General features: G+C 45.9%; 4 protein-coding genes across 4 annotated transcripts; 3 read left to right on the forward strand and 1 right to left on the reverse strand.

Moving 5' to 3' along the window:
* Window positions 1-4,188: 4,188 nt before the first annotated feature.
* On the forward strand, window positions 4,189-8,837 carry LOC125509752 (uncharacterized). The gene is made up of 3 exons (XM_048674786.2): window positions 4,189-4,709; window positions 4,787-5,314; window positions 5,503-8,837. The coding sequence occupies exon 3, from the start codon at window positions 5,571-5,573 to the stop codon at window positions 8,547-8,549; it is 2,979 nt and encodes a 992-aa protein (XP_048530743.2). The 5' UTR covers window positions 4,189-4,709; window positions 4,787-5,314; window positions 5,503-5,570; the 3' UTR covers window positions 8,550-8,837.
* A 447-nt stretch (window positions 8,838-9,284) lies between these two features.
* Window positions 9,285-10,267, forward strand: LOC125556243 (uncharacterized). Its single transcript, XM_048719015.2, has one exon. It carries the CDS (start codon window positions 9,300-9,302, stop codon window positions 9,933-9,935), a length of 636 nt encoding a protein of 211 aa, XP_048574972.2. The 5' UTR covers window positions 9,285-9,299; the 3' UTR covers window positions 9,936-10,267.
* Window positions 10,268-11,734: 1,467 nt separating this feature from the next.
* On the forward strand, window positions 11,735-13,966 carry LOC125556244 (uncharacterized). The gene is made up of 4 exons (XM_048719016.2): window positions 11,735-11,807; window positions 11,902-12,243; window positions 12,336-12,410; window positions 12,492-13,966. Exons 1-4 carry the CDS (start codon window positions 11,735-11,737, stop codon window positions 13,964-13,966), a joined length of 1,965 nt encoding a protein of 654 aa, XP_048574973.2.
* A 3,835-nt stretch (window positions 13,967-17,801) lies between these two features.
* LOC125509754 (putative WRKY transcription factor 2) lies at window positions 17,802-22,379 on the reverse strand. Its single transcript, XM_048674787.2, has 6 exons — window positions 21,805-22,379; window positions 20,591-21,077; window positions 19,805-19,945; window positions 18,969-19,696; window positions 18,692-18,889; window positions 17,802-18,577 (listed from the first exon to the last, which is right to left on the reverse strand). Exons 2-6 carry the CDS (start codon window positions 21,053-21,055, stop codon window positions 18,076-18,078), a joined length of 2,034 nt encoding a protein of 677 aa, XP_048530744.2. The 5' UTR covers window positions 21,056-21,077; window positions 21,805-22,379; the 3' UTR covers window positions 17,802-18,075.
* Between the last annotated feature and the right edge of the window lie 1,508 nt (window positions 22,380-23,887).

Here is a 23,887-nt window from a genome sequence, read left to right on the forward strand (position 1 = left end):
AGACTAATGGACATTCAGCTTTCCCAACAACCCGATGAATTACGCTGGCAGCTTACTAGGTCTGGAGTTTTTACTGTTAAATCAATGTATGTTGATGTTATCAATTCAAGCTCGATCCCTAGTTCCAAACATGTTTGGGCTGTCAAAGTCCCTTTGAAAATCAAAGTGTTTATGTGGTTTCTCCATAAACAAGTTATTTAACCAAGGACAATTTGACAAAGCGTAATTGGACAGGACCTACTAGGTGTAGTTTCTGTGATCGGGATGAGACGATCAAACACCTTTTTCTTGATTGCCCGCCAGCTAAAGTTTTATGGAGGACGATCCATGTTGCTTTTAATATTACTCCACCGAGTTCAGTCAACACGTTATTTGGAACGTGGCTTAAATGGGTAGAGCCCGAGTTAGCGAGACATATTCGTGTAGGAGTCTGTGCCTTGGTGTGGGCGCTCTGGAATTGCAGAAATGATTTGGTTTTTAACAGGACAACACACATTCATTTTTTGCAGGTTATTTTCAGAGCCACGACGTTGATCCGTTCGTGGTCGCTACTCACTCCGACGGAGGCCAGGGAGCGTTTGGTTACTGGATCTATCCGTTGGGAGATGGTAGCTCAGGATATTTTCAACCGGTTTGGATGGCGATCATGTAATAGGATAGGCAATTAGTTTACCTATCTCTTTTTTGCCAGCCGGGTGTGGCGTCCTTTATTAGGTTAGTTTGTGTTTCTAGCCCATTTTGCCTCTGTGTGAGCTATGTTCACTTTTCAGTTGGAGACTTTGAAACCTTGTTGGAACTTATTGTTTTTTTGTTTAATAAGATGGCCGTATGCATCGTTCTGATGCAGAAGCCGGGAAGTCCCCCTTTTTCAAGAAAAACCTATCAGAAAAGTCATCAAAACACTCTAATCGGTTGACCGGTGGTTTATGCAAAAAGTTTATCATAGTTGTAGTGTTTTCTGCCAAAAATTTGCAAAGGAGGATTTCTTGCAAACTTATCCCTTTTTTATTAATATAGTACAATCATAGATGCCCACATATGCATATGTACACTTAACCCTATGAAGGAACACACGCGCATTCTACCATATAAGCAACTCCGAGATACTGAGTCGGCATCACATCTTAAAATTGACGAAGTCATAACAGGCGCCTCATAATCGACGGGAACATATGCTCCCACTGAATAAACATATCCGGAAAGGTTGAAATAATTTCAGAAAAATGCGAGCACTAGTATCAAATTTAGGACTTGATGGTTTCATGCAATTAACCCAACAAGGGCCATAGACTTTCACTAGGTTTCATGATTGAGCCAACTGAGTATAGGTGAATTTAATGGTCAGTGCAAATTGAGATTTGGCGCGACAACTTCTTACCGTCTCGACAGCATGATAACTGGTAAGAATCTAGGGCTAGTGTGATATACATGACGAAGACACAATAACACAGCAGTATGAAGTCTGAACACATGGTGTGTCCTGGAAAACTGACTCTACCGAGGGAAATCATGTACTCCGGCATACGAGTGGAAATACACTTTGGTTCCTAGTTGTATCTACACCATATATTAAGAAAAAAGGTAAAAAAACAAAATATTTTAAAAGTTTTCTAGAATAAATTTGACTTTCTTTGGCACTACTATATATTTTTTTACGAATAAAAAAACAGTGTTGACTTCAGGGCAAAATAACAAAATTTATTTGCTATTACATGTCACTATCCATACAATTTTGGCCGATTTATTTTAAAAAGGGGTCAATCTTTTTTCCTTTTTTGTGTAATTTTTTTCACAAGTACAATGAAAGGTCAAGTTCATTTCAAAAACACATTCATAATTTGTTGATTTTTTATTTAATTACTAAAGTATTCTCATATAGGGTGTAGATACACCTAGAAACCAGACGGTCAGTGTCCGGCATACGAGGTACCATACTCGCGTCAATGCCATGTGCGAAAACCTTATCGTTGGTGGGCGTGTGGAGGTGTGTCTCCGGCAGATCTATCTTTGATGGATTTGCTTGGATCTCGTCGTTGTTCGTCTATGTTCGTGTGTCTTCGGTTTGGATCCTTCCGATCTACGTTATTTTTCATCGGCGGCGGTTGCTGTTCTGAGGTGCTGGTCCTATGGGGCCTTAACACGACGACTTCCCGACTGTCTACTGCAACAAGCACTAGTAGAAAAAGGGCCATTTGTCCCGGTTCTGGAACCGGGACTAAAAGGTTGTCATCGTTGGTGGGCGTGTGGAGGTGTGTCTCCGGCAGATCTATCTTTGATGGATTTGCTTGGATCTCGTCTACGTTCGTGTGTCTTCGGTTTGGATCCTTCCGATCTACATTATTTTTCATCGGCGGCGGTTGCTGTTCTGGGGTGCTGGTCCTATGGGGCCTTAGCACGACGACTTCCCGACTGTCTACTGCAACAAGCACTAGTAGAAAAAGGGCCATTTGTCCCGATTCTGGAACCGGGACTAAAGGGTTGTTACTAAAGGCCCCCCCCTTTAGTCCCCACGTGGAGGGCCTTTAGTCCCGGTACTAAATAAAATTTTATGACTTTTTTTGAATTTTTTTCCCGAATTTTCAAATTTCTGAATTATTTTAACCTCTAATCTCCCATCATCACTGCTCAATTTAACCTCTAATCTCTAATCACCCCTCATCATTCCAAATCATCTAACTTCCCGGACGGTCACCCATCCTATCACTACCCCAGCCTGAGCACGCTTAACTTCCGGGTTCTATTCTCCCTCGTTTCCAAGTCTGCACTTATTGTTTTCCTGACAATAGTAAGATGTCAATCCTATTAACTCTCGGGAGTTTAGCTTGAGCATGAAGTCACACATTTCACTGTTTGAGTTTGAAACTATCGTTCTAAAAAACAATTATTATTTAGTAACACTAATATTTCTTGAATAAGTAGTTTGACCATTGTTTGACCACAGTTTGATCAAATTTGACCAAAATGCAAAAAAACTAAAATAATTATTTAGTAACACTAATATTCTTGAATAATTATTTAGTAACACTAATACTTCTTGAATAAGTAGTTTGACCAAATTTAACAAAAAATCAAAAAAAAAACTGAAATTTGAGCATAACTTTTTTTCCTTTTAGAATTTGAGGATTCTAAAAATTTGCAAACAGGCCGTAGGCTGTCAAAATCGGATGCGGATTTTCGTGCCGATCATTTTGATATATTATACGTTTTTTCTGACATCGTATGCAAAAGTTATAGCCGTTTTACATTTTTCCTACACTTTTTGCAAAACATGTCCAAATTTAAGTTTTTAAATTTTCCTAACTAGTAGATGTAGTAACATAACTACATCTCGAAGGATTTTAACTTTTGAAGATACACCGGGGGGTAGAATTTGGAAATTGCACCATTAGTACCGGTTCTTGGCACCAACCGGTACTAAAGGGTTGGTGCCACGAACCGGTACTAATGCCTCAACCCCATTTGTCCCGGTTGGTGGCTCGAACCGGGACTAAAGGTCTAGCCTTTAGTATTGGTTCATGGCGCATCGCACCCTTTAGTCCCGGTTCGTGGCACCAACCGGGACTAAAGGTCTCATTTGAACCGGGACTAATGTCTGTACGGTGTCCTAGCCGCTCGAACCGGGACTAATGCTCACATTAGTCCCGGTTCGTAATGCAACCAGGATTAATGCTATTTTTTGGCCGAACCAAAGCCCTGTTTTCTACTAGTGAAGTTGTGCCCGGCTCTGGCGATGGAGGGACGATGACGACGGCGCGCCTTCAGTTCCCTTCGGTGCCCTTCGGTGTTTGTAGTCATCGCTAGGTGGTTTACAGATCTGGATGTAATTTTTATTTCTGGTGTTTGTTATGCTGTCATGATTGAAGATGAATAGATTAGAAGTTTCCCGAAAAAAAAACTTATCGTAAAATCATGGGAAAGGGCCAAGAAAAGAAAACCTACTGTACGACATAAAATAGGAACAACAATTCAGATCCTAATCCTCAACGTAGATTTTAGAAACAAATGTGGTCGGACTCGTTGCTGCATTCCAACCTGGCTGCGTGTGGAAGGACAAGTCCCCAAAAAAACTACCGGCCCAAGGGATAGGGATAGGGATAGGAATAGGATACCCTAGCATCGATCCCAGGGTCAGAGATTAGAATCCCATCCATCCACGAGCCGATCGCACAACGCAGGTGCGATCCCTGCAGCCCGCGACACATGTGCCGGAGCAGAGCATGTGAGAGGCGGCAGGCAATGGCAGGGGCCGAGCCGGTTTCTTTGTCCCGTCGTCCGTCTCCGTCGCCGTCCTGCTCGCTCCGGCCTTGCCTTGCCTTGAATGGAGACGGCAGTACAACGCTGAATTTCCCGCCCCGCCTCGCCTCGCCTGGCCCCTCCCGCCCCGCCCAAAATCCGCTGACCCCCAACACAACACTCACGAGCATCTCATGCAGGCACCCGTCCGTTGCAGGATCACGAAAGCCGTGGTGCTCGCCGTGATTACCACATCTTCATCTCTGTCTGCAACCCTTTGGTACAGTTACAGACTTACAGTTACACAGCAGGGTGTAGGCCTGGCAGGGCGCCATGGCAGGCGTACCACCGGTGAAAACATGAATTCGCCGTGGCCGGCCGGCCGGCTCAGCATGCAGAGGCCAGGCCATTGATTAATGCATGCCGTATCGTATGGTCCATCCATCCCACTCCCAGCAGTGAAATCCGAGTACCAGGTACTCCTCCATTAACAACCCCCTCTTGCATTTCATTTCATCTCGTTTCATTCAATACATTTCCTGATTGTGCACAGGGTACAATCCATGCCCCCGACTCCCCTCCCGAGCATAGCATCATCATTGGCGTTGCTGCAACCTGCAACCTGCAACCGGTCTCGGTCTTCTTTCCTTGGCGGCAGCTCTCATCTTCTGGGTGCTTCCCTGCCTTTTGATGTCATCTCCCCCGCCCGATCCGTTTTTCTCCCCTGCTTTTGCCGTCTCCGCCACCGGGTCTCCTCCATTTCCAAGGCAGATGGCGGTAGGGGTGGAGTACTTGTGACAGTTCAAACGGCCACCGACTCCCAAAGTTTCTTTACTTGTAGTACCAGTGGTACCTCCTCCTTGACTGGCTGCTTGGGAGCCGGGACAAGATCATAGGGGAAGGAAGTATAGGAGGGGGGGCTACCATCCCTTCCATGGTTTGGAACAAGTTATCAAAAGTTGACCATTTTTTTAAGGCCCTACGAGCTCTCCTGTCGGCCGGGGCAGGTGTTCTCCGAGCCTCAGCAGCTCTGCCGCCACAACGCTAGCGGCACCGTCGGATTCTTGAAAGACCTTCGCTGGTAATTAACTTGCTCAATCTCTGCCTATTTGGTTTGAACTTTCTTGCAAGTTCATGTTTTGTTTCTTTGGTTTTTTAGACTGCATGTTCTTGCCCTGAATCCATGGTGAACATCATTCCTGATGAACACATGGTATCAGTCCGGAAATTTGATTCCTACTCTGTATTTTCTGTGTGGATATCTGACAGGAAAAGGAGGGCCGAATTCCTATGAAGTTCTTGCGCTGAGATCCCCAACAGGTTAAATTTGTTGACCAATGGAAGGGGGAGAGCAAAAAGTTGCATCATTTCCTGATGCGCCCGAACCCAAGGACAGCATCCCCGCCGCCGCCAAGTCCCTCACCATCAGGACCACCGCCAATGCCGGCGGCTCCGACTGGCCGAGCCCCGTCTCGCCCTACCTCGGCTCGCCCTCGCCGCCGTCCTCCGCCTTCGTCTCCGCGCTGCAGTCGCCCTACATCTCCCCTCGGATCGCCGAGCCGCCGCCGCATCGAGAAGCCAGGGCCTCCCGGACCCCCGCGCTGCCCTCGCCGGCGTCCCGCGGCGGCGCCGGAGGGTTCCGGTCGGAGGACACGGACGCGCCGACGAGCGCCTCCCGCACGCCGCCGTCGGAGCGCGGCTACGACTCCCGGTCCCAGGGCGCCGACCCGCGCCGGCGGTCCTCCGATGGCGGGGGGTCCGCGCCGCGGGTGTCCTTCTCCTTCCCCGTGCCGCGCGTCTCACTCACGCGGGGGGCCGTCGCGTCGCCCATGTCCAACGGCAAGCTCCGGAGCTGCGACGTCTACATCGGCTTCCACGGCCAGGGGGGCCCCCTCGCCAGGTTTTGCAGGTGGCTCAAGGCGGAGCTCGAGCTGCAGGGGATCGCCTCCTTCACGGCCGACCGGGCCAGGTACTCCGGCGCGCACAGCCACGAGGTCGCAGACCGCATCATCTGTTCGGCGGCCTTCGGCATCGTGGTGGTCACCACGTCTGGCTTCCTCAACCCGTTCGTCCTCGAGGAGATCCGGTTCTTTGCTCAGAAGAGGAACCTGCTGCCCATCCTGTTCGACACCCGGGCGTCGGACATCGCCGGGCTGTTTGACGGCAAGCCTGAAGACAAGGAGGGGATGGAAGCGTTCGAGGGGCTGATGCGGTGCCATGAGCTGAAGCTCGAGACAGATGAGAGCAGCTGGAGGAGGTGTGTGTCGACGGCCGTCACCGTGCTGCAGTCGAAGCTTGGCCGGGGTACGATTGCCGAAAAGGAGAGCGAGGGAACTGAGGGTTTGCCATTTCCGCGCAACAGGCATTTCATTGGAAGGGAGAAAGAGCTTGCTGAGATCGAGGGAACGCTCTTCGGTTGCACCGGGGAAGTCGAAGATGCCGAGTGCCCAGGGGCCAGCACCATGCCTAATTGTGTATCCAGTGGTGTCTCAGATGGAGGATTTGCTGATGAGGACAGTGACAGGGTGAGGACAAGCAGTGGCAGGTTTGGCAGCTTGGAGTTGCACAAGTGCAAGCGGCCTATGTCGGAGGCATCGGTTGATCCGGCGATCGATCTCTCGGCTGCGAAAGGGATCGGTCTTCTGAAGCAGAGATCAAAGCTCAGGAAGTCAAGATTCAGGTGCAACAGCAAAGATCATGTTAATGGCAATGTGGTATGCATCAATGGCATTTCAGGCATTGGCAAGACGGAGATGGCATTGGAGTTTGCATACCGGTACTCACAGCGGTACAAGATGGTGCTGTGGATTGGAGGCGAGGCGAGGTACCTGAGGCAGAACATACTGAATTTATCAGGGTATTTGGGGCTGGATATCAGCGCCGAGGCTGAGAGGGAGCACGGCAGGATCAGGAGCTTTGAGGAGCAAGAGCTGGATGCTTTTCAAAGGGTGAAGAGAGAGCTTTTCAGGGACGTGCCCTACTTGCTCATAATCGATAACCTCGAGAGCGCGAGGGATTGGTGGGAAGGGAAGGACCTGCAAGATTTCATACCTAGAAACACTGGAGCAAGCCATGTCATCGTGACAACACGGCTGCCGCATTGCATGAACCTTGAGCCAATTCATCTTCCGCAGCTCTCGTTTCATGATGCTATGGTCCTGATAAAGGGGAAAAAGAAGAAGGATTACCCTCCCGAGGAACTGGAAGTTCTGAAGAAATTCGACGAGCAGCTGGGGCGAGTGAGCTTCGGGCTGTGGCTTGTTGGTTCGCTGCTGTCCGAGCTGATGATCGACCCTGGTATTCTGTTTGAGGCTGTCGAGCGGGTGTCGCTAAATGAGAACATGATTGTGCTCTGTACTGGTGATGACAACTTATGGCAGAACAATTTGTTTCTGATCAAGGTGTTGGTCTTCTGCTTTGCATTGATGGACCAGGTGAAAGGAGGCAGCCTTGCCTTGAGGATGATCACAGTAGGTTCTTGGCTAGCTCCATCGCCCATGTCGTCAACCCTACTGGCTGCCATGGCCAGCAAGCTGCCAACAAAAGCCAATAGCATTCAGTTGTTGAGTGAATCACTCAAAGCAGCACTCTTGTGCGGCACAAACTGCTTTCTACAGCCGCAGGCAAGGAAAGCTGAGGTGGAGTCGGCACACTTGCTAGTAAAACTTGGCTTGGCGCGAAAAACAACTCAGCGTCCAGGTTGCTGGATTCAGTTTCACCCGATCGTGCAGCTGTTCGGCAAGATCAGCGGCAGTTTGGCACCGGCATCCGCAGCAGTATCTGGTGTCATAAGGACTGGCAACATGTCTATATACTCAGACCACATGTGGGCTAGTGCATTCCTTCTGTTTGGCTTCAAATCAGAGCCTCCTGTGGTGCAACTCAAGCCGGTCGACCTGGTGCTCTTCATCAAGAAGATAGCGCTGCCCCTGGCGATCCAAGCGTTCATGGCATTCTCGCGCTGCGGCTCGGCCTTGGAGCTGCTCAAGGTGTGCACCAACGTCCTCGAGGACGCGGAGAAGTCGGTCGCATCACGGATACAGGACCTGAAGCAGGGATCGCTGTGCTGGAAGAAGAAGCTGCGGGCGGACAACCATATCGACGAGTTCGTCTGGCACGAGATGGCGCTGCTGAAGGCAACGCTGCTCGAGACGAGGGCGAAGCTGCTGGTGCAAGGCGGGTTGTTTGACAGCGCGGAGGAGCTGTGCAGGACCTGCGTCAGCATCAGGACGGTCATGCTTGGCCACGACCATGCCCAGACATTGGCGGCTCAGGAGACGCTGGCGAAGGTAGTTAGGTACCGGAGTAAAATCTGAGACGACGCGGAACCGTGCGAGCTGTTCGACATAGGCAGTATCTAGATTTTGTATCTTGTTCTTTGCTGTGTCTGTGATTCACTACTCGACATTCCTTATCGCGACACTTTTTTTGTTAGATCACTGAGATAGCTAGTCTGATTATGATCTGAGATCATGTGTAACTTGACAACTTATTTAACCAACTTGCTGCGTACAGTCCAGTCTCCTAAATCTAGCTATGAATTTTCTTTGATGAAATTCTGAGCAAATTGGATGAATTCTCTAATGACACATGTGACCTGGAGATGTTATGTGCTAGTAGAAACTAGTGTTTGTTTTTGCTGAACATTTTACTCCTAGAAGAGACTGTAACTCCAGTGAAGGATATTTAGCAAGGGATCTGTGATTTGTGACCCCTTGTGCAACTGATTGATGCAATGCAGTCTTCCCTTGCAATTCCGATGCTGAATTTAGTCTGTCATATCACCAGCAAAGTTCTCCTGCACAGAGTAGCAGACATGATGAACAATCAAGAGCAAAAACTGCTTCTTCCTTATCGCAAACGATCTAGCCGACACGCCGATTTTGTGAGATGGATGGGGAAACGAAGGCCGTTCTGCGTGATTAGCAGCAAGTTGAGGAATCTTGATCATGCATCAAGTCTGAACTGCCCTCAGCTCTCTGCAGTCACTGGAAATTCATGCTGGTTGGCAACAGATCAAATGCTCACACGCAGTGCATTCTCATCCATGATATAAATGTCATGCCATGGCATGCTTGCCTGGTTGTGCTTGGTGGGCGGACATGGACGTGACCTTCGTGTGCTCGTCGTCGGGGGAGGCGCCGTTCAAGATGGAGGTGGGCTTCTTCGACACCGTCATGGACATCAAGCAGAAGCTCCAGGGGCGCAACGGGTGGCCCGCCGCCGCGCTGTCCCTCTTCCACGACGGCGGCGCGCTCGTGGACGACGACGACGCCGGCGCCGCCGGCGTCACCGAGCGGTACGGCGTCGTGGAGGGCTCCGTCATCCACGTCGCCCTCGACGGCGACGACAGGCGGCCGCGTCAGGAGAAGAAGAGTGGGGTCAGGAGGCCAAAGGCCCGGCGAGACGGCGTCGCCGCGCCGGCGCCGGCGCCGCTGCGGGTGACGGTGGTGTCGCGGTGCGGCGCGGGGCGCGTGGAGGTGGCGGTGCGCGCGCGGGGGGCGGTGTCGGCGCTGCGCGGGGAGCTGGAGCGGGGCGCGGCGTCCGGGTCCGGGTTCCCGCTGCCGCCGGGCGGCGGCTACTTCTTCATACACGGGCAGAGCGTGATGGACGAGGCGCGGTCGTTCGAGTGGCATGGCGTGGCCGCCGGCGACGAAGTCGTCGTCTTCGAGGGCTCCGTCACCAGAGCGCCGGCGTGCTGAACGGGCGCCTGGACTGGACTGCAAATCTGTTAGCGCGGGAAGCTTTTTTTTCAAACTAGAAGCTCTCTTGCATCAAACAACTTACCCAAGACGAAAAATCGTAACTTCAAACTACTGAGTAGGAGTATGTCATTATTTTTTAGGATAATTTTTTGAATTTTGAATCTACCTTCTTCTTGCATATTTTGTCCACCAAATTACACAATGAATTCATTTGTAGCCGTCCACTTTATCAGATCGAACAGCCCACATTACCCGGATTCGCCACCCACCTATTCCCGCCAAAGGCTGAGAACTCAGACGCCTCTTCTGGAAAACTCTACAACCCACGCTCGCCTCCAGCAAATCGATTCCCTCCAAGGCTCCAGCAAATCAATTCCCCGCCAAGGCGCAACCTCGCTCACTTCACCACCACATACATATGCTCTGTATGAAATTTCTCTAGCGTGTACTCCCTCCGTTCCCAAATATTTATTTTTTTAGAGATTTCAACAAGTAACTACATACAAAGCAAAATGAACGAATCTACACTTTAAAATATGTCTACATGCATCCGTATGTTGTGTCCATTTAAAATGTCTAAAAAAACAAGTAGTATTTGGGAACGGAGGGAGTACGTCACACACCGCGATCTCCGTCAGTTCATACCCGCCGTCCACGCCCCCAGTTCCTTCCAATCACGTCAACATCCAGATTGCAGCTCCGCCATCGTCTCCTTGCAAGCTTTGTCTTGGTTCGAATTTTCTTGCTGCCTGTTGAGTCCAGGTTCATGAGAGCTGGACATCCTACTACAACCAGCTGACTATAGTGCCACCGACGGATTGACCACAAGTGAGCTATTCCTTCTCTAGGTGGCCCATCCTAATCTGTTCCTTTGGAATTCTGTGATGATTCTTTTGCGTGCGAATGTTACGCAAGTGATCCTTCTTGCTATCAATTATATCAAATACATATTCACTGGTCTGACTGTAGCTGTTGATTTTTCTGCTTTTCTTGCACGCAAGGTGTTTGTGCTTTTGTCCAAGCAGCTATCTGTTGGTAGACTATAAAAGGCAGTGCTATTCTGTTCATGTCTCATATCCGTTTGCAAATTTGAGTATGCTTTAATTATTTTTCTCGGAATTGGCAAGCTAAAAATGGTCTAATGCTTATATACTGTAGGTTGTGGCTGAAAATACCTGGCTTATAACAATCAAGAATCAAAGAAATAACCGCTAGCCGTCCAGTAAAACCCAATAGATGGAAGGCCGAGTTCCTTTCAGAGATATTGCAAATGTTCACTCGACGACTTCACCAAAAGGGAACCAACGTACGTTTTTTTATTACCGATATCTTCTTATTATTATCCTTATTGATCGCTTACCTTGATATACTGTGTGTTTTTGTTTGTTTTGTTTGGTGGGGAAATAGTATCTGTGGTTGCAGAGCAGAATGATCCTTTAGCAGAAACCAAAAACGCTATGCAAATGAATTCTTCCCAGCGTAAGCGTTACCGCGGCCGGGATAGGTATTTGCAAATGACTCCATATCAGAGGGAAGTCTATCTGCAAAGGAATCGTGAGTATAAAAGAATGCGGCGTGAGTGCAGTGCAAGTTGTAACAACACACAACCAGCACCACAACAGAAAATTTGAAAGCTACTAATAATAACCAATACATGACAGGTGACTGTTCTAATCAATAAAATATGCATTACAAATTTTATCAATGGCCGTTGAATGTTCGTTTATCTCATTATTTTTTATTATATGATGTATAATGATTGGGTAAACTGAACCTACATTACAGGAGAGGAAGTCATGGCCATTTCAAACTATGAGAGGCACGATTCAGTTTTTACTCAGCTAGGGTCTTCATCAAAAGGCAAGCAAGGTTGTATATATAATTAATTAAGAAATATCTACTGTAAAAATTTTATTTATTATATTTCATTACACTGCCGTTGACTATTTTTCCTTGAAAACAGTGGCAGAAAATGGTGGTTCTGAGACAAGCCGTCCAAAAGCTGGAACTCGGTTCACTATCAGTCCATCTGGCATATATTTATCATCAATATCCTCGGAAGAACAAGCTGCAAAATATGAATTGAAAAATGTAGGTCAGCGTAAGCGGCAACATTGCACCAATGTGTACTCACAACTGTCACATGACCAGGAAGAAACACACGTACAAGAGATTTGTGGCCCTAATAAAAGAAAGAGGTCAGAAAAAGAAAGTTGTAGTACCGCACGAGATCCTGGTAGAAATACCAACAACTTGCATGAAGACATCATTTATGTGCCCCAGGATTATTTTCCTGTCGTTCATGGTAATTTTAGTCATAAAAAACAATGATTTAATCTATATGCAGCACATAACAAGTATTTCATCTATTTACAACTAAATATAATTTGTCAACAGATTATCTGGCAAATACCAAAGACAACATTGAGTGCGATGAAGTGGACGATGAAAGTCTTATGTATAATGGACCAGGTAAGCATTGACTGGTACTTTGCTCAATCATTCATATTTATTTGTAATACTTTACTAAAATATTACTTTTAAAAAATACAGGTCTTGACTTTGAATCATATCAAGAACCAAAGCATGTTACAAAATGTATACAAGCAGACCCATATGATCGTATATATCATAATGTGCCCAGTGGTCATCATTTTCTAGAGCGAGTGCCCAACTGTAGACATTGTAATGCGAAAAGGTTCCAATATGAGACACCAACTTTTTGTTGCATGAATGGAAAGGTGAAGATAGTAAGCCCAGTGGTTCCTGACGATTTGCGTCAGCTCTACACGAGTCAGGATCCGAATGCAAAATACTTCCAAGATCATATACGGTACTTCAATTCTCATTTCTCTTTTACCTCTCTTGGTGTCATCTTGGACCAAAGGTTCTGCAATAGGAGGTCTGCAGTTTACACCTTTCGTGCACAGGGCCAAATTTATCACCGTATTGACCAGTTGGTTCCAAAAGAAGATGGCCCCAAGCATTTACAGTTATACTTCTATGACACGGATGCAGATTTGCAACAAAGATTTCTTCACTCGCCTAACTTAAACCAAATTCTCATCCGGAAGTTAGTAAATATACTTCCGGTGGTGAGGCATGGCACTAGAGCACAAATTACAGATGCTACACTAAAAAAGTCTTATCTTTGGCCAGACATAAGACATATCAAACTATGGCGCAATATGAGGGCATTGTTTGATCCATGGTTCTCTGATTTTCTCCTTAGAATTGGTAATGGTACAGAGGAATCAATTGGTCAAGAATACGTGCGCCTGCCTGAAGAAATTGTTATAGGTTACACAGATGAAAAGGCCTCTGCTGGTAAGTTAATTGATGATATCTTCCCTTTAATGGACAAAAATGGAAACTCGCCATCTTATATTAGTGCACGTGCCATTCTTTCCACAAAGAATGAACATGTGGATGAGTTAAATGAAATGCTTATTGAGCGATTTCCTGGAGAAGAAAAGGTCTATTACAGTTTTGACTCGGTGGTTGATGATCCACATAATCACTATCAACCTGAGTTCCTAAATTCACTCACACCTAATGGCCAACCTCCGCATATTCTCAGATTGAAGATCAACTGCCCTGTTATTTTAATTCGCAATCTTGATCCTTCTAATGGTTTATGCAACGGTACAAGGCTTATTATTAAGGCATTTCAAGATAATGCTATTGATGCAGAAATTATTGGCGGACAATATGCTGGGAAGCGAGTGTTCCTTCCACGAATTCCTCTCTATCCTTCAGAGGATGATGTTCTCCGCTTCAAGTTTAAGAGAAAACAATTTCCAATTCGGCTTAGTTTTGCCATGACAATCAACAAAGCCCAGGGTCAAACCATCGCAAATGTTGGCATATATCTTCCTGAGCCGGTGTTTTCTCATGGACAACTCTATGTTGCTTTGTCTAGAGGCACATCAAGACAAACAACTAGAATACTTGCAAGGCCAAATAAGGAAATTGATCCATCAGGGAAAAGCACAAAAAATATTGTCTACAGGGATGTTTTGGTATAATCCATGTACATGTTGTGTACTGCAGTGTGATGTTTCTAATATGGTTGTGTTCATGTAAATAGTACCCAGGAAAAATAATGTTAGATAGGGTTTCAGTCATTAGCTTGCCTTATGAAAATTGTAGGCCAAAAGATATGTTTACAGGGGTAATATTCTAGCATGTACAGTACTTAAATCTATAGATTTACCATTCTTCCTCGGTTAGCATATAACAGAAATCCAACAACATAAGTGAGCACATATCATTTTTTATGATAGCCATTGGGCTTCACAAGTATATGCAAGAAACATACATTTTTCAGTTTTAACATACAACAGAAATATTAAGTCAACAGAAGTAGGCATAGGGCAGTTTCCTTTCTTTTCTGAATAATCATACAGAATTAGAGTTACAAAGTCATTACAAGCCAACTCAACAATGGAGGGATATGCCCCATCCATGGATTACTAAATAATAATAGCGGAGGAGCCGTGGAAGCGTGAAGTGTGCCGGCAGCCTGCCGGCGTGTGCTGTTTGAGGCCGTGGCTGCCGGATTCAGGCGCCACCATAGCTGCTGATGACGATTGGGCTGGGTGAGGTGAGCAGCCGAGCACGATTGCCGGATGTCCGGGTCGTGCGCTTCCCCGACGCCCTCGCGGTCCTCGGGTCGGCGTTCGGCGGGTCGCGGGGCCAGAGACGGGAGGAGGGGCGGCGGCGCGGTGCTGCTCCGGTCGGCAGTTTATTTTGAGAAGATTCTTTTCTTTTTCTCTAAGCTCAACATAGGGGCAGGGAACTGACCTGTGTTGACCCAGTGGCAAGCTTCCAGGTCCATATAGCCGAGTGTTACGCTCTTGACCCAAAACCACATTTTTTAGCCTACGGCAGGACGCAAAAAGGTCGAGCCCCCCCCCCCCCCCCCCCTAAAAAAAGGTCGAGCGGCCTGTTAAAAAAACAGAAGGTCAATGAGCTGAACGGCCATTCTCATGAATTTTACGGTGATACGTACCCATTTTTTTGAAGTCCTAAATATTGGAATTTTTGCAGCAGACCTGAAATATTGGATACTAGTAATTTGTACATGCTTTGCACGTTATATTATTATGTGTGATCACAATACTAAATCATGTAAACTAAAAATAGAATATTCCATGCTATAATAAAATGGGAACTCGTGGATTTTTTTACAATTCGTACCAAATCTCGGTAGCACAACGAATTTCTATATGAAGAATGCTTTTAGAAAATATACTTTTATTCCAAAAGAAATGTATTGACGTGTCTATGATTTTTTTAGCTTTTTCATGTTCAAACTTGAAAATACAGATAAAGTTAGTTTGATGTTAATTTTCACCTTTTCAAACAGTAAACTTTAAAAGACTTAAGATCCCATGGAGAAAAATAAATTAAAATCTAATTTTGAATTTGGCTGTTTGAATATTTCTCACAACAAACAACAATACTCCTTTCGTTCCATAATATAGTGCACATTGATTTTTTGAAAAGTCAATCCTCATAAACTTTGACCAAGATTGTGGAGAAAAACATTTACATCTAGAATTCCAAGCATATATATCATTAGATTCATCGTAAGATGTATTTTATATTATATTTTTTATATTGTAGATATAAATAGTTTTCTCTATAAACTTGATCAAAGTTTAAAAAGTTTGATTTTTCAAAAAATCTATACGCACTCCATTATGAGTATTGCCATGCGTACAATTTTTTCAACAGCAGACTAATTCTTTTGAGAAAAAAATGCCTCCGTGCATGCATTCAACAGTATTCATGCGATTCTAAAAAAAATAGTATTCATGCGAGGAGCAAATTCCTATAGGCTGCTGCCCTCTACGTGAAAGTTCTGAAGCTTAAACAAGTGTGCACGATAGGGACAGTTCATGCGAGTAAAGCTAGCTCGGTTGCTCCTCACGTGAAAGTTCTGGAGCAAGATGCCAGCTGCGTTTACCTCTAGAAAGATCCATCGACCTGGTTTTGGCGCGCGGCTGTGCGAAGCGAATCCCAGAAACCATAGCCGTTGGATAAGTTGGCTTCAACATTGATAAGTGGCAGTGATTTATCCCGTGAAGGAAATCAACGGCTAGATGCTTCTGCATCACTGTGGGCAGCTAATCCAAATTTGAAAATTGGTGTACTATAGTAGTAGAGATAGAGATGCATGGTAGAATGCATTATATTCCATCTACGTCCAAGTTATGTATAATGCATGCAGATGATTATTTTTTGAAGGTCGCCAAGAGGTTGCGAAGCTAAAACTCCATATAAAAAAGTGCTTCATTTCATTTAAAGTTTTCTTATCTGTATGAAAATTTTAGTTAACAACACACACGTGCAAAGCACGTGCCTTCGACTAGTACTTTTCGTCCTCGAACTTTTCCGAGAGTTTAGAAATCGTCCCTTAACTCTAATCCGGACAGTTTTCGCCCCTCAACTATCGAAACTGGATAGTTTTCGTCCCTCGTGCCGCTTCAGGCGGTTTTCATCCGACGTGAACAGTATACCGATGAACAGTAAATTCAAAAAAATAGCAAAAAAAAAAGAATCTAAAATTTTATGGGATCAAAGTTCCTCGGGGGCGTAAGGTGTGTGCATATATTCATACTGTTTGGACATCCAGGTTCTCATGACAAAGAAAAAACTTCAAATATATATGTCGATGAACAGTAAAATTGAAAAAAAATAGAAAACAAATTCAAAAAAATATGAATTTTTTTGGCATCAAAGATGCGTAGGTGTGCAAGGTGCGTGCAAATTTTCGTGCTCAAATGACATAAGAGGAGCTCTAGCCAAAAAAACAAAATAGTGCACTTTTTCAAAGTTTCTTTTCGAGCCAATTTTTTTTTTTGCCACGAGCTCCCACAATGTCCAAACACCATGAAAAAATTTAGGCACCTTGAGCACCCGAGCATCTTAGATGTCAACAATTTTCATATTTTTTTGAATTTTTTTCTATTTTACTGTTCACCAACGTACATATTTATGGTTCTTCCTTTGTCACGAGCTCCTGGAATGTCCAAACAGTATGAAAAATTGCATGCACCTTGCGCCCCCGAGGAACTTTGATCCCGCAATTTTTCAGTTTTTTATTGTTTTTGCTACTTTTTCGAATTTACTGTTCATCGATTTACTGTTCATGTCAGACGAAAACCGCCCGAATCGGCACGAGGGACGAAAACTATCCGGTTTTGATAGTTGAGAGACGATAACTCTCCGGATTAGAGTTGAGGGACGATTTCTAAACTCTCAGAAGAGTTCAAGGATGAAAAGTATACTTATCCCTTATTTTTGTATCCACTTCGGAAGATAAATGGTGATACTATTCAGCTGACGTCCACTGGAAAGGGATGGCAAATCAAACGTCTTTTATGTCAATTCATATTGTCACGAGAATGGCAAATTTAGCTAGCAAGCAGGGTAAACCCTTAAAAAAAACTAAACTAACGCGGATTTGCCATTCTCAACTAACAAAAACTGCCATGAAAAAGTTGCATTTACCATGCTCTCTAGCAAACGTTCGCGGGTTAAGCAGTCCAAGATAAAACGAACAAGGACACTCGTTGTCGCCGACTGATTTTTCATCTTCCAGTTTCAGTCGTTGTCGCCGACCCACCCGCCGCCGCCGGCAAAACCACCGCCACACAGCCGGCCTCTAACCCACAGAGCGTTAGAATGGCAACCAATGTTTCTTTCAGAAGAGACCTACTCCGTCTGTTTCGAAATAAGTGCCGTGGTTTTATTTCAAATTTAGGATGGTTTGAACTAAAACCACGACACTTATTTTGTAACGGAGGGAGTACGAAAAAGCACCAGGTGTAGTAGTAGCACTTGACAACCATATGAGCTGCTGCTAACCCTCATAGCATGAGTGATTTTGATTGATTTAACCAATGCCCAATTGTCTTAGAAGCTATCCCTTTTCTTTCTGATTCCAAACAACTGAAAGACATGAGAACCGTCTCTGCATTCTTTGCTTACAAAAAATGCCCACAAGATAAAAGAAATGGAGTAACCAAGAAAAACTAGAACGAAGCTATGCATTGCTGTTGCAATTCTACCATGTATACAGGCAAGCCGGAGCACATCTATCTTTCCTTTCTTTGCATCCTATTATTTACATCTGGGGACCAAAGGGGGGCCTGCCCATCATCTGTTGGTAAGCCGATGACGCCGCGAACCCGGACTGCTGGTCTGGCTCCGCCTTCATCTGCCCTTCCTGCATCATGAGTCCCTGGTAGCCCTGCATCATTGACGGGTGACGAGCGGCGGGCATCGGCGGCATCGACATACCTGGAGGGGCCATCCCGAAGTGGAAGTTGCCTGCCGCCCCCAGATGGCCTCTCGGCGGGAGGCCGAAGGAACCAAAGGGAGTCGCGCCACCAAACTGAGGATAGCTGCCTTGCGCTTGTTCTTGCCTGCGATGCGAGAGATTAGCCTGCGGCGCGGATGCTGGGGCACTGCCGGAACCGGAGCCCGCGTTCCCGCTATTTCTGGCTGCTGGAACTTCATGGTTGTGCTTTCCCTCGTATGTCGTGATCACGGATTTCAGATCGTGCGAAGCTCTCTCCACATGCTTGCGCACTGAACAGCCCTGGTGCGTGCATTTGTAGTAGCTCCTGCAGGTAAATAGGATGATGTTACATCTCAGGATGGATGAATACCAAGAGTCTCAAACATTACACAAAATGATCAACTTTTGAGTGAAAAAACATAAACCCCATTGAGCTGACCTTGGATTTGGGTTTCCTTTAACAACCTTCTGACCATACTTGCGCCAGCGATAACCATCGTCAAGGATGTCAACCTCACTTGTTGTCTGAACGACAACACGAGGCTCCCGGACAGCTCTTGATGCTGCAGCCACCATGTCAATTGAACTGGTGGTGGTCGCAGTAGGAATGGTAACAGCAGCTAAAGCATCCAGTTTCCTGAAAATAACCAGGCTCATCAATGAATAGAAATATCATCATGGCTGTGTTAAGTGGTCAAGTGGAGGGGGACACCAACCTTCTTTTGGATTCAGTCTCATCTTCACCTATATCACAGTCTAAAGAAATGGTGCCTTGTGTTGCTCTATCAATCTCATTGGACAGCGTTGACGAGACATCAGCTGCATCTTGGGACTCCATGATAGATGTATCACCATATGCAGATACAGGAGGGCCAGCAGCTGGTCTTCCCTCGACACCTTGCATATCTTGAATGCACTCACTTTTACCATTTTCCCACAAAGATGCAGTGTTGAGCCCTGCGTGTGAACCAGGTTTCTCTAGAACATGGACTTGTTGATCATTGATTTGCGACAAAGGGATACCTGAGCGGCGGTTTGGAGGCGGCAAAGGGTGATTGTGAGAACTCTTGTAGACTATCTCTGTTATCTGACCATCTTGAGAGCGTTCCACCTTTTTCTTGACAGGGCAATCTGGGTGTGTGCACTTGTAATAGCTCCTTGGATGCTCACTGCTCTTCATTTGCTTCTGTCCATATTTTCTCCAGTTATATCCATCTTCAGCTGGGTTGCTATTTGTGGCAGAAGAGTATTCTTCATTTTGGTCTCCCTCGTCATCTTCCTGTTCCTCAGAAGAGTGATTATCACTGAACACAGAGTCAGACGTCTTCGGTTTGACAATTGTTTCGTCGGCACTGTCCTTGGCTGCAGTAAAGCTTGACTGAAGACTGGATCCTTGCTGATGAATATTTGACAACGACTGGTTTTGGTGGCAAACATTGTAACCCTGTATAACATTAGAAGAACAGGCATATAAATGCACAGAAAAGTGGGGCAATAAAAAGAAGTGAACAGTAGAATGCAAACAAAGGGTGCTAACAGTTAAGGATATTACCTTTTCCATATTTGAGTAGCTTGCTGGCCCAGAGTGGGGTTGGAAGGAGAAAACATCGTTACTGAACGTGCTATCTGGTGGCATTGTTGAGTTAGCCTCTGGAGCAACAAACAGTTTGCCAGTGGTTGGAGAAGGCTGTGCCTGCAACAGATCATAATCATATCAGCTACATTCGCATAGTGGATATCGTGTGGTAAGCACATATGCATTTGACCATTTATGAGTGTTGAATTAATTCATCGGCTTTGAAGTCAAAACGCAGAACCAAATTTGCAACTCTGTAAATTTCTAAACAGAGATCATTTTTTGAACAGTAATATTCTGAATGATAGGAATTAAATACGTTGTATTCACAAGTCTCTATACTGAAAAAACCATGTGCTACAGTACACATCAAATGCTTTCTGCAAAAACAAGACAATGATAAATGTTCTTATATATACTTCAGGAAAACTAAATGTCTGACAAATGGAACTTTCATGTGTTTACTGGTAATTGCTAACTCAAAGTATAGTTTACCACAACCTCAATCAATAGGTACTTCCGTTTTTATTCACACGTGCACTGATCCATTTTTATCCGCAACATACGCTAACTAAAGATTCATGATTAATTGTATCAAAAGCTGAAACGACAAGGAGGGGAATAGAGTGAACGCTCATGTCCAGCGGCCTTGTAAAAAAACAGACGGGCTTCCCTTGCCCGCCAGCCTATTAATCCCCAATGAAGGAAGTAATTATTGGTGGCATAGCACAATAGAAAACCAGTTATGAGAAGATGGCATACCATAGCATTGTAGAGAAACACCGGTGACTCAAGAAGAGTAGTTGGACTAAGACCAGGTGGAATTGCTATGGGTGATCGAATAACTGTGGATGAACCCACACGAGATGTATCAATCTTGGGGATACTGAAACCAGCTCTCGAAGCCCTGCGCTCGGCTAGAGATCCCTGTGGGTTTGATTTCTGATTAGCATTGAACGAATTTGGTTGCAGGGAAAAATCCTTTTGGGGTGTAGCTGTATCTGTAGCTGACTGAGTAGGCAGTTGCTCCCTGAAGCCCACAAGCTCTCCTCTCTTCTCTGATTGATCATGGGGCTTGTTGCTCACATGTTCGCCGAAAAAATTGGAGAATTGACCAGAGCCGAAGTCTTCATTCAAGAAGCTTGACATGAGCGTTCTCGGGCTGGGCGTCGGTGGCATGGCCATCCAGTCCTCCATGAGGGATCCACGATCGCTGGTGCCGGCCATGTGAGCAAGAAATCTTCCTCAGCTGAAACAACAAGGTTCAACACATTAGTACTGTCAAAACATTAGATGCTTGACTGTGAAATTAGGCAAAAGCTCCCTTTTCAGGATACTAGTACAACTTACAATAAATGCTGATCAGAATCACTAAGCACAGCAAATTACTCCAGATTCTAGGACATAAAGGGCAACCAATCATACATGTGCAGTACACACTACACAGACCAACACAATTCTATTTTTAGTTTTTTACAGGGCTACATCATGGCAGTAGGTAGAGATGAACAAACAAACTCAGGGGAACTGAAACCTTCATTAAACCGCTGAACTCATACGGAAATGCCGTAAATTTTACAGGCATGGGCTCTGAATCGATGTACAAGAAAACAGGTGACAGATATTTGATATGCAATGGAGAATCCAACCCGCTGCTCGTCACGAACTGAATTCCCAGAGATGCAATTTCGATGTGAAATGGAAAGATTCCATAACTGAAATAAGAACCCTTTTTTCTGTTGAGAAAAACAGGGGGCAGAAAATTTATGACTGAAATGGGTAAAATTTTGAAACCAAGATGCAAACTTTACGGCCAACCCGTCTCAGTAATCTCAATAACTCCCGGGCAAGCAATTCCGGCGCCGAATCAGCCGCACGGACGCAGGCGACAACAAGTAGACAAACAAACCCGGCGAAATAAAGGCAGACAGAAAAGGAAGAAATGCCCAATCGGCACCTCCTCCGGTGGGCGGTACCTCCGATACCGGACGATTGATCCTCCTTCTCTCCCCCAAAACAGAAGGCGGGCGGGCGGGCGGACGGATTGGGGCAGAGAGGGCGGCAAGGCGGTCAGAACCTGGCTCAGATCATGTGCTCCCGCCGGCGACGGAGAAGGAACAATTCGGGCGAAACCGAAGGACCTAAAATTCCCCTGCAGAGACTGGCGAATTCCCCTCCCACCAACCAAGAAAGAAGGGAGGGAGCCGCCGCAAACGGGGGGAAACAAAGATCTTGCCGGGCGCAGACGGACGAGGGTAGGTCTGGAGCGACCGACTCCACTGGCCAAGAACAACTCCCCGGCCCCCGGGAAACGAGGAACACGCCGAAAGAACCAGAGGGGAGAGGGAAGGGGAGAGAGATTGTGGAGGCGCCCCGCCTCGATTCCCAGCCCCGCACCTGGGTTGGTTCTCCGGGTGCCGCTACTTTCTTTAAGGGGGTGGAGAAGAGCGAAAGGCGGTTTGACCAAGGAGAAGGCGAAGAAGAAGGTGGGGTGGGAGGATGATTCCGTTGCTGCCACTGGTGGGCTGGCTCTCTCCGCTCTGCTCCAACTGAACTCTAATTGGCAAAAGCTGTCCTCTCGCTCGGATTTTTGTTTGTTTTCTCTTCTGCTCTAAATGAGCAGAGTTACTCTGAATTTGTACTGTGGTAGTGGTATATTGGCATGGATGGATGGATGGTCGTTGGTGAATGGCGTTTTATATAGTGGAGCCTTATTCTTTTGGTGCGGAGTTACTGGCTTTACCCTGCAATTAGTGGGAAACGGCCCCCTGCTTTCGCTGCAGCCTTGGCGACGGAACAAAGCGAGGGAGCGGCCGTTGCGTCAGCCATTTCTTGCGCAGCATCGGTGGAGAGGAGAGGACAGGGGTTTGACTGACCAGGTGTGAGGGTCTGATCTGGATGGATGGATGGATGGGCATGCGGGAAAACAGGGGAGCGGGTTGCAAAAGAGACGCATGAATGTGTTGTTTTTGTGTGATTTTGTGATGAGGGTTGTGCTAGCCGGGATATCTCTACCGTCCAAGTGTAGTAGGCAGTACTTCCTTCCTCCGGTCCTTTTTACTCTGCATATTAGGTTTGTTTGAGGTCAAAGTCTTTAAAATTTGATCGGATTTATATAAAAAAATTAATAACATTCACATAACAACACCGATGTCATTAGATCCAGCTTGGAATATATTTCCATATTATATTTATTAGGTATTATAGATGTAAATATCTTTTAATATAAATTTGGTCAAACTTACTTCATACAAATCTAATATGCAAAGTAAAAAGGACCGGAGGGAATAGCATGATTCCTCATGGTATGTGAAGAGGTGCCAAAAAAGGAAAAAGAAACTAGTGCAATGTTTTTTTTTCTTTTTGTCCCAGCAAATCGCTAAGAAAAAGTCATTGCACACACGGTGCATCAGACCGTGGATAATCAACTTGCAGCATGTATGCAATATTTTGTACCATGTCGTGTTTGTGTGTGTGTGTGTGTGTGGGCACGTGCATGTGGGGGGGGGGGGGGGGACGAGATTGTAACATGCCAACCGGAGGTATGTAAGTGACATGAAAAATCCTTCAATCACTCTGACCTTCATTTTGGAGCATTGATCTTGCTGTTCGGGCTAGTTGACAAAAAATCTAGCTCGCCGAAGCCCCACCGCCATTGGATTACGGGATCCCTAGTGCCACTCCTTGTGGTCTTTGTGCCTTTCCGAAGCTTGACGGCGTAGAGGGCTTTGGTTCTAAGCTCCAATTCAAGGTACATGGCGGTGAGCGCCAATGGGAGGAGGGAGGGGGTGTCAGGGGGAGCCCCGGAGGAGGATGAGAGAGGAGCAGCCACATAAGGCTTCTATGAGGAAGTTATCTTGCGCTTGTGTGAGTCCCGGGGAAGAAGCATCCCTAGCGAAAAGTGCGGGCAGAAGACCCGGTCAATCAAATCTATCAGGCGGGAGGTGTCATTTACCTTTATATATCCGCATCGTAAATAACTTGCTAAAACTCTAATTTATTAGCAAGGTATAATGCAAAACCATATTTAGAAAATGTAATTTCATATCATGATTTTGG

Source organism: Triticum urartu, chromosome 5A, assembly GCF_056163025.1.
Source record: "Triticum urartu cultivar PI428250 chromosome 5A, HENAU_Tu73, whole genome shotgun sequence".
NCBI classification, from domain to species: Eukaryota; Viridiplantae; Streptophyta; class Magnoliopsida; order Poales; family Poaceae; genus Triticum; species Triticum urartu.